The sequence below is a fragment of the Callospermophilus lateralis genome, chromosome 15, assembly GCF_048772815.1.
Source record: "Callospermophilus lateralis isolate mCalLat2 chromosome 15, mCalLat2.hap1, whole genome shotgun sequence".
Lineage (NCBI taxonomy): Eukaryota > Metazoa > Chordata > Mammalia > Rodentia > Sciuridae > Callospermophilus > Callospermophilus lateralis.
In genome coordinates, this window is record NC_135319.1 from 68,338,325 (window position 1) to 68,348,925 (window position 10,601).

The 10,601-nt window shown below is 49.3% G+C and overlaps 1 protein-coding gene across 3 annotated transcripts; it reads right to left on the reverse strand.

Moving 5' to 3' along the window:
* Nucleotides 1–1,192: 1,192 nt before the first annotated feature.
* Nucleotides 1,193–10,595, reverse strand: Poll (DNA polymerase lambda). 3 transcript variants are annotated; one of them, XM_076834814.1, is made up of 9 exons: nt 10,558–10,595; nt 9,598–9,793; nt 8,227–8,521; nt 7,801–7,963; nt 7,171–7,488; nt 6,294–6,467; nt 5,532–5,660; nt 2,464–2,632; nt 1,193–2,119 (listed from the first exon to the last, which is right to left on the reverse strand). In XM_076834814.1, the coding sequence occupies exons 2-9, from the start codon at nt 9,710–9,712 to the stop codon at nt 1,755–1,757; spliced, it is 1,728 nt and encodes a 575-aa protein (XP_076690929.1). In that variant the 5' UTR covers nt 9,713–9,793; nt 10,558–10,595; the 3' UTR covers nt 1,193–1,754. The 3 variants fall into 3 exon arrangements, with proteins under 3 accessions (XP_076690929.1, XP_076690930.1, XP_076690931.1); XM_076834815.1 differs by having other exon boundaries at nt 9,598–9,733; nt 10,558–10,593; XM_076834816.1 differs by lacking the exon at nt 10,558–10,595 and having other exon boundaries at nt 7,822–7,963; nt 9,598–9,831.
* Nucleotides 10,596–10,601: the final 6 nt, after the last annotated feature.

The window sequence follows — 10,601 nt, forward strand, 5'->3', positions numbered from 1 at the left end:
TCACTCTTAGGCTGCTTAGGTTTCAGGATTGTTGATTTTTCCCTCCAAGACAGGGTTTGTTAAGCAGCCCACACTGGCCTTGAACTTGTGATCCTCCTTCCTCAGCCTCCCAGGTAGCTGGGATTGTAGGTATGTACAACTACACCCAGCTGGGTCCCAGGATTGCGACCGGGGAGGCAAAGGTGAGCTCTGGGACTCTGCAAGTTACTGAGAGAGGCAGAACTTCCCCCAAGTACACACCAACACACAGGAGGTGGGAGCCCGCTGCTTAGCCATTCTCATGCTCTATCTCAAAATCTCCCATGTCCTGGGACCTCTCCAGACTCCTCACTGCTCCTCCAAGACAACCTTATCCTGCCTCTGGGCCCATTCCTCTTCATACTTCTTTCTAGACCCCCACTCCCACCAATTCTCCCTATTCTGCAAGGCCCAGCCTCAGAACCCCTACTGAGCCTACATACTGGACTTGCTCCTATCTGCTCTACCAGACTAAATCCTCTAGCTGTTTTTAGTCCTCTACCAGCCTGGCCTTCTCCTGACTCCTAGCATCTTCTCAAGTTATTCCCCAGAGCCTGCTGACCCCTCTCAAAAGGCTATTTTCCCTGCCACTCTGCCCCCACCTCTTCCAGGCAGCCTTCCTTGCAGTATTTCAGAGATTGCATGTTGTCCCTAATTGCTTCCCAAAAGCCTTGTCACCCTTGTTCATGTCCCAAATAGCCTGTTCTTGGGCACAGCCCACAGCACATGCTGACAGGTGGATAGAGAGGAGATCCTAGTACCCGACTCTTTTTCCCTTTGTGTGTGTGTCTTTCTGGATATGGAATCTAGGGACTCCTGCATGCTAGGGAAGCATTCTACCACTGAGCTACATCCTTAGGCCTTAAAAAAAAAAAAAAAAATTGAGACAGGGACTTGCCAAGTTGCCCAGGCTGGCCTTGAACTTGTGATCTCTCCCACCTTAGCCTTCAAAGTAGCTAGGATTACAGGTTTTTGCCAACACACCTGGCTGATTCTTCCTTTTCACATCCACCCCAGTCCCCATTCTCAATTCAGGAGCTGATTCAGTCAGGCCTGCCTAAGAGGGCAGTTAAATGCAACTTTTCTGGATTCTGCCACTTAGTTCCCATCTCTATCCTGCCAGGGTGGAAGAAGGCAGGCAGGGGGTAAAGCAATTCACAGACATTGGGCAGAGTGAATGTCAAATGCACTTTACTGGGCCCCTTGGCCTTCAAATGCTGTCCTCATGGAGCCTAGGGCACCCCCTTCCCAGCAGCTCCAGCTGTACAGGAAGTAGGGTGGGTGGAGGGAATACATGTGAATGGTTCACTCCCCAACTCTGAAGAGTTCTGGGTGATGCTGAGACCACAGCTGCTTCCCTTTCCCCGTGAAGCTTCCACCCCACCCACATCAGTCAGACCTTTCTCAGGGTCGGAAGTGGGATGCCTAGGCCTTCAGCACAGGAAGGTGGCTTCAAACCAGCTACTTGTTCCCATTTAAAATGGGGCAAGAAGCTGTGTGCAGAACTATCCTGGGGCAGTGGTAGGGTAGAAGGGATAGCAGCCTGATCTGGGATGGGAAGGCCTTGGGAGCCAAACTCTTTCCTTTTCCTCTTTCCTGGGGCTTGAGCCCCAGGCTTGGTTTCACAGAAGATAGCAGGTGGCTAAGTGTAAAGTTCAGCCAGGTGAAACTGGAGTGGGTACTGGATGACCAGGTGGGGCAGCTGGTTCAATTGGCTGCTGTGGCCTGAGCCCCAGTCACCAGTCGCGCTCTGCTGGTTCTCGGTAGGGTAGGCCTAAGAGTGTGAAGACGTCCTTCTCGGTGGGTGTGGGTAGCACTCGGCCAGGAGCCATCTTGACACCTTGAGTGTTCCGGACCACAGCTGTGCTGAGGGCATGTTCTGACAGGCTCATGCCCTTAGTCTTGGCCAGAGCCCGCATGGACCGGTTGAAGTGAGCAGAGCCAGTGAAGTAGAGCAGGGCGCAGGCAAACTCACTGTAGGGAACCACAATAATGTCTAGTCGTCGGTGTCTCCGCCCTGGCCCTGGGAGCTGGCATACACCCAGGTACTTCTGTTGCTGGCCGTTCTCCTCCTTGCTCACCAAGTCATCTGTGAGGAACCCTGGCACAACACAGAGTATGGCTGAGAGGGCTAGGAGCCAGACCCCACTTTGCCCACCTTCCCAGGTCTCTCCTAGTTCTCCGAGTTCTCTATTCCCACCTCACTGGATTCTGCCCTGAGGGACCCTGCCCACTCTGGGCCAATCTCTTGATTTGTGAAATGGGGTGCCAATTCTGCCCATCTCTCCCAGTGTCACAGAAAGACCAGATGAGACTTGAGTCTTTGGGTGCTGCTGGCCCATGTTTCATCTCCTCCTTGAGAGGACATGGTTACAGGTGAGGTGGGGCTCTTTCAAGTCTCCTTTCCCTGCTTCCCTGCCCCCTGCTCACCAGAGATGCTTATACCTTGCTGCCGAAGGCTGTCAAGGAGACGACTGAAGATGCCCTGGTGGGACCGGCCATCTGGGTGAGTGATGAGCACATCCACATCACCACAGGTCGTCTTCCCCCGGCGGTAAGAGCCACATGCCACACATAGCAGCCCAGGGCTGAAGGCCTGGGCTGACACCCGGACCTGGGCAAGAGCAGGGAGGGAGGAAGGTAATCCTCAAGCCCTCTAGAGTTCCTCCCCAAAGGCAGCAGAGGGCCTTCTGTGATTCAGGGTCCACACTATGCCCCAAGCCTGCTGCCAGGCTGAGGGAATTCCCCCCTGGGGGGCACTGCTGTTCTTCAGCTGGCACTGGGCCAGGGGAGAACCATCCCACATGGGGGATAAGCCCAAGGAGAGAAGACACTGGCTCTACCTCTGTGGGAGGGCACCCATCATCCCTTGGCACCTCTTTAAGAGCAGAGGGACACTTTGTCTCAACCCTGACCCAACCCACATCCACATGCCCTGGTCTACAAAATTCTGCTTAGAACAAGGGGCCAAGTGCCTGGAAGCCAGATGCCAGGTCTTGGCAGGCCTAGGTGTCCATGGATTTGGAGCTAAAGACAGTTGGGGTTTGAGGCCTGAGCAGGTGGCTGGCAGTGAGCCCTAGGCCCAGGCCTGAAAGAAAATGGAACACAGAAATATAACTGCACCTGTGGGAAATGAAAGCAAAGAAAGGGCTGATATGAGCCCATGACTACATCCCTTCCTAGAGAAGGGAGATGAGACAGAGGGGACTGTCAGTAGAAGGATCATCCCTCACTAAGGAGAAATAAACGCATTAGCCTCTACCCAGAGACACTGAAGCCTTTCATATGCAGATGCATTCCCGCCTCCATTCCAGGACACAGATTTCTGGGGCCCTGGATACCTACAGCCAGGACACCTCAATTCCCCTGACATGGGCTCTGCTAATCTCCTCAGGCCCTTTTTGGCTTCCCAGGAGAAGGGGAGGAGAAGACCCAGATGAGTAATCCCATCAAAACCTCTAAGCCTGGAGCCCTAAAAGGGGGCACAGGGAGCCAGGTGGGAAGCCTCTTCTGTTCTAACAGCTGAAGGCCGGTGGCTGGCTGGGGCATTCTCTGTGCCCAGACACCGTGGCTGAGTGACGGTGTCATCACTAACACTGAGGCCTGGTGACAGGAGTACAAAGGGGCCTTTCCATAGACCCTCTAGCCTGGAGTGGAGCTGGAGGATGATTTCTATCAAGCTAGGCCAGTTTCCCCAGAGTGCTATCCATTAGGATTCTTGACCAAAGTGAGCAAATCTTGCCTACAACCCCTAATCCTGATGCTGGCTGAAGAAATGACACATCTATTCCTGTCTCTCTCTACTCTTGATTTTACACAAACTTTATAAAACATAGTCTCTAATGTAGCTCTAAACCAAACCCTTATCTTGACCAAACTTTATTTCTTGGACAACTGTAAATCTTAATCCTCCTCTTAATCAAGGCCTATCCTTAACTCATTTTTTTTCTTTTTTGTTGGTACTGGGGATTGAGCCCAGGGGCACTCTATCACTGAGCTACATCCCCAGCCCTTTTTATTTTTTATTTTCTGACAGACTCTCCCTAAATTGTTGAGGTTGCCCTCGAACTTGTGACCTGCCTGACTTAGCTTCCCAAATAGCTGGGATTATAGGCAGATACCACTGCACCTTATTTAATCCAATCTTGTTGAAGCTTTCTTCTAATCCCACACCTACTCCTACTGATTCTATGCTCCTATACCAACCCTAACCCAATGCTGACAAGACTTGTATGGGCTTCAGAGGGTCCACACATCTAGAAAAAACGTCACACATGTATATATTTGGGAAGACACAGTTCAGTTCTCATCAGGTTCTCAAAAGAAGTTAGTGAATCAAAAAGAATTAAGGGGCTAGGATTGTAGCTCAGTGGTAGGGTGCTTGCCTAGCATGTGGGTGGGGCACTGGGTTCAATTCTCAGCACCATATATAAATAAATAAATAAAATAAAGGGCTGTCAACAACTAAAAATATATATTAAAAAAAGAAAAAAAAAAGCATTATGAAGGGCTAGGGTTGTGGCTCAGTGGTAGAGCACTTGCCTGGCATGTGTGAGGCACTGGGTTCAAACAATCCTCAGCACCACATAGAAATAAATAAACAAAATTAAAGGTATTGTATCCATCCACAAAAAAAAAAGCACTAAGCAGTTGGGCACAGGGGCACACGCCTGTAATCTCAGCAGCTTGGGAGACTGAAGTAGCAGGATCGCAGGTTCAAAGCTAGCCTCAGCAATTTAGCGAGGCTGTAAGCAACCTAGCAAAACCCTGTCTCAAAATAAAAAATAAAAAGGGCTGGAAATGTGGTTCAGTGGTTAAGCATCCTTGGGTTCAATCCATGGTATTAAAAAAAAAAAAAAAAGCATTAAGAACCTCTGGCCCTGGGCTGGGGTTGTAGCTCAGTGGTAGAATGTTCGCCTAAAGATATTATGTCCAACTACAACTAAAAAATAAATGTTAAAAAAAAATGTTGGGGCTGGGGTTGTAGTTCAGCGGTAGAGCGTCCGCCTAGCATGTGCAGGGCCTTGGGTTCAAATCTCAGCACTGCATAAAAATAAATGAATAAAGGTATTGTGTCCAGTTACAACTAAAAAACTATTGAAAAAAAAGAAACACTTATAAAAATGAAAAATCAGAAACACCCCAAAGATCCAACAAAATGGGCTTTGTTAAATAAATTATTTTTTAAAAAATGTTTTAAAAAAAGAACCTCTGCCCTGTCCCACTCTACCCTAGCTCTGTTCAAACTCCAACATCCTTGAATAACTGGACCCATAACAAGCCTCTATTCTAGCTCTAATGTTACCCAGTGCTCACACTAATACTGGGAGCTCTCTCCCAAGCTCCCTCTGGGCCTGCAGCTTCAGTCTCAACTTGCTCTTCCCCCAACCTCTGGAGATCCATAGCTTCCTCTGCCTGTTGGGCTCCCCAGCTGAGAGATCAAAGATTTTTGGCTTTAAGCCAGAACCTTATAGCAGGGCCTGGCTCTCTTCACTGCTCTGGGACCTGCTTACTGTCTGCTCAATCTCTGCAGCCTCCTCTCTGGGCATGCGTTGCAGGAAGTCATCATAATGTTTCAGGCCAATGGCCTGCTGGGCAGTCAGGGAGGCCAGGCTGCGTATGTCTTCCAGATTCCGGAAACCCTGGAAAAAAGCAACCAGAAGGAAAGCTATGAGGATCCAGGACCAATGTAGTGGTGGGAACAAGCAAACACAGGAGATTTCTATTGCCCCAGATTCCATTCAAGGCCTGAGAGAGGACCAACCCCAGTTGTGGGAGGGTCTGTACTCATGGGACCTGGGAAAGTTAGGGGCCTAGAAGACATGCCATAATCCAGAGATGCTAATTCATGGCACCACTGGTCTGGGGATGGGCCTGGGCCTCTTCATTGTAACCAATGCCCCTAGATAATTCTGGGCATGGCTAGATTTGGGATCTACTCTTCTGAACATTTCCTCTGAACGTCCTGAATTCTCAGGAAGGCACGTCCTGAATTCTCAGGAAGGCTATTCTGGGGGACAGAGAAATATACTTCTTGTTCCTACCTAAACCACAAGGATACCAAGCCACATGGCTGTTCTAGAAGCCAGGAGATGGACTTATTTGAGAACTGATGCCTTTGAGAAGTTACCTCCCTATAGTCTAGGTTCATTCTCGTCAGCATACAGGTAACAAAATGGTACCCAGGTCACCCCTGGTAGCAAGGCAAAGGGACTTATAAGGTCAGAATTCTGAAACGTGGCAATACTAAAATGGCAGCTGAGCCATGGTTTGACCTGATGGTACCACATCTGGGCAGTCTTGGTCCCAGCTCCCCAGATGTTGGAAAAGAGTTCCAAGATAGGCACGCTCTCACTGATGTGGTCCAGTTTCCGCAGATGCCCACTCTCCAGGATCTCCATGATTTTCTCAGCCATCCGCTTCCCAATCCCAGGGATGCTGCAGGCCTCCTAGAGGAGGATGGGGACAGAAGTAAGGAAAAAGACTGAGAAAGCGGCTAGGGAGAACCAGGGGTAGGTTAAAGTAGACTCCTTTAGTAGATGTCTGCTGAAAAGTCAGCCAGGCAAATGTGTGGCTGTGGAAAGCCTGGGCACAGTTGAAGATGAAAAGTTTGGATGGAATATGGGCTGGGTAACTTGTAGAGACCAATGATAAGAAGTGGGAAATAATGACAGGACTAGTCACCACCACCATCATCATCGTGGCAATAGTGAGAGCCAACATGTACTGAGTGCTTACTGTATATCATTTCTGTGCACCAGGGACCATCTCATTTCCTCCTCATAAGAGCACCGTGAATGAGTTGCTATTATTAATCCCTTTTTATTGATGAGAAAACTGGTGCTTGGAAGTTTAAGTAACTTGCCTATTGTCATACAGTTAGTAACCCTGGTCTGTTAGGCTCCAGAGTCTAGAATTTTGTTTTAAACTTTTTAGTATGCAGAAAACTTAAAAACAGAGAGGACACTGTATTGAACCCCCAAGCACCAATCACCTCCTTCAACAATTCTCAAGATTTTGCTAATCTGCTTTCACTTCCCATTTTGTTTCTTTGTGAAAGTCTCTCAAACATAAAATCTTAACCATTAAGCCTGATGTCCTGGCTAGTAAAGACAAGATGTCCCGGCCAACACCACCCTACCTCCAAGGTACCTGGTAGGAGCTAACAGGCTTGTGGAAGCTCTTGAGGGCATTGATGGCTTTGGCATAACCCAGAGCTCTCCACTTATCTCCCTGGACGCTGTAGGCTTTGGCCAGCACTTCCAGCTTCTCTGTGATGTGTGGGTTGTGGTTGGTCATCTTCTGGCTTGAGGGCTGTGCACAGACCCACTTATCCAGGGCCTCTGGGACTGGGCCAGGCTTGCCATCTCCCTCAGGTGGGGTTGGGTAACGGCCGCTGATCAGAGCTTCCAGATCAGCTGTGCTAACCTGGGGCCCTTCCCCATCACTGGTTTCATCATCGGAGCTGGGCTTGAAGTAGGGAAGAAGAGTTAATAAATTCTTTCCTTCTGTGAGGAGGACACCTCAAAAGTGGGAGTTGTCTTTGCATGTGTGGGTGTCTCCTTCTCAGACCCAATATTGAGGCTGGGGCTTCTGCATCAAACTTAGGTCTCCTTTAGCATTGGGACATGTACTATGTGGCTTCCCTTTCCCAGTGTCCAGCCCTGGGCTTCTGAGTAGTATGTGCTAAATCAAAACAGACTTACTGTCTCAGGGGCCTGGTACCTTCTGATGTTCCCAACTTCTATGATCAGATACCCAGGGGGCTAGGAGGCTCCTGACCTGGACTTGGGAGCTTGGTACCTCTTCTGCCTTTTGGGGAGGAGACACAGCTCTGGTAGGAGGAGGCAGAGGAGAAAGGGCTGTCCTAGACAGAATCCCATGAGTGCCAGGAGGAGCAGAAGAGTCTTGGTCCACTTTGCTGGGCTGTGGTTGATCCACATACCTGGGGGATGATGACAGGAGGTTAAGATACCCAAAGTCTTGTCCTATTTCCATCCCCAATTCTTCTCTATTTTGAAACCTTAGTTTTCTAATGTGCCTAATTTTAAAAGTAGGGCTGGGGGTGTAGGTAGAGGGCTTGCCTAGGATATGCAAGGCCCTGAGTTCATTCCACAGTATCACAAAATAAACGAGAAAATAGTCATCTGGAATAGCTCAAGAATAGACTCAAGATGCTGCCAGAAAACATTTGAAGAACCAGCCCACCTGTTGGGCATGAAGATGCTAAATCCAGCTGTGTCCACCAGTCTTCTCTCCTGTAGGCAGGAGCTCAGCCAGGTTGACTTTACCAGTTGAGCACCTGGGGGCAGTTGGGACAGTCTGAGGAGGCGGAGGGCCCGCTCACAGTCCATGCCTTCATCCACCACAATGTGAGTGACCCCTGGGGTCTGGGCAGAGCATATCTGGCCACCATGCTGAACAATCTGCTTCTCAAAGAGTTCTGCCCGGGCTCGTCCAATGCCAGTGGACACAACGTGAGCTCGCAGGGAGCTCAGCCACTCTGTGGGAGGGACAGTTAGATGCCTATTATCAAAATTTTTAGATATGATCAGAATGACGTTTGCAGTCCTCTCCCCCTAAAACAATAATTTTCCTTCCATCCACACAGTCTGCCTTCTGGGGGTTCTACCTTATAAGCATACAGCCAATTTCCTCATAGGCAATCACTGGAATATAAGGGGTGAGAATTTTTATTTATCCTGTTTTCTGGTGTAACAAAGAACAATGTATGGCACATTGTATGTAGCCTATAAATATTTGTTTATAAAAGAGTAAATAAATGCCTTATCCCTCCCTACTTTGAACTGCAGTTCAGAATCACTTTATCATTTATTCTTTCAACAAAGCATGTTTCTTCTATTGTTTTTTGCCCTCACAGTCTAGCAGATTTGATTCCTGCTCCCACTCCCCATAAAGCCTCTGCCATCTTTCTGTCAATAGGACCCAAAACAACTTACAAGCCTGAGGCTAAGTTGCACAGGGCCTTGCTAAATTGCTGAGGCTGGCCTCAAACTTGTGATGATGTTTATGCCTTAGCACTCCTAGCATCAAGGGGGATTTCTGTCTGCAGTTGGGGCAGCCTCCTGGAGAGCAAAGAATTCTACCAGTCATTTCCTGAGGGATTAGGGAGTATATTCTGACTGATGAAGGTCTTAGGTGGGGAAGAAGGGAAACAGGAAGCTGTCTATCAAAGATGTGTGCCTTCGGGGCTTGGTGGCCCAGGACTGTAATCCCAGAGGCTGGGGAGGCTAAGACTGGAGGATAGTGGGCTCAAAGCCAGCCTCACCAATGGCAAAGCACTAAGCAATTCAGTAAGACCCATCTCTAAAAAAAATACAAAAATGGGCTGGAGATGTGGCTCAGTGGTTAAGTGCCCCTGAGTTCAATCCCCAGTACCCAAATTAAAAAAAAAGAAAGAAAAGATATGGCTAATCCAAGTCAGGTACAGAGACCTGAAGGTCCTGGATAGGTTGCCTCAGTTCTGATACCTGATTCTGGACAGGAACAAAGTAGGACCAAACAATGGGAAGGCCAAGGGTTCAAGTGCATGAGAGTTCTGAGAGTATGTCTGCTCACCTCCTGCTTCTTCTCCCTCTTCCCTCTTGGGAATCTTTGTCAATGCTTTTGATGATGGATTGACATGACTTTTCTTTCTCTTGGGAAATGCCTTCAAGATGCCCCTGGGGTCCATTGAAGTATGGCTGGATCCTTTCTGTTTAAGGGTTGGTCAGGGCAGACGTCATGTAGAAATCCAAAACTGAGTTCTCCCAACCTATTTGCATATAGAGATGGAGCCTCTACCAACCAGACCTTGAGGGCAGCAGCCCAGTTTCCAGGGATCTCAGAAAACCCAATCAAACTTCAGTGGTTTAGCTAGCTCTACACTCACGGGTTGTTTAGTTTGGCATTGGGGGAAGCGAGGGGAACACAGGGACTATTGAGGTTATTTTTGAGAGGTAGGAAATTATAGCAGTCCTCAAAGGAGTTGCACTGAGGATTCAGCAGTCTGCCCGTGCTGCATCCCACTTCCAAAGTGCTTTACCAAAAAGACACCAAGGTAGGAAATGAACTATTTAGGAAGGTCTTCTTCATCTCCTCAAAGGAGTAGAGACGGAAGGACATCTGCCCATAAACCCCACATAACTACCTCTCAAGGGTACAACTGAAGAGGAAAACCTGGGAGGGTGGTTTGGGGGCGCCGGGAACAGCCTGCACCTGCCGGGGGCGCAGGACTCTCAGCATGGAGCGGCGGGGGGGGGGGATGTTGACTCCCGCAGCTGCGGGGAAAGAGGGCACTGCCATAGCAGGTGTGCGGCGCTCTCCGGGACTGGAGGAGTCTCGGTCTCACAGCTGGGGATGGAGAAGACTCAGGCAGGTGTGGTGCACCCGCCGCGTGCACAGCTGGCACGGGTCAGGGACTCCCAGCTGGGAGCCAGGGGAGAGACCTCCATCGGGCCAGACCTAAGAGTCCTTCCCAAGGTGGGATCAACTCTGGATCTTGGAGAGTCACCAGGCGAGAAGGAATAAACTACTTACCAGAGGAGCCAATGAGAGCAGACGAAGGGGGTAAGAGGGAAGGG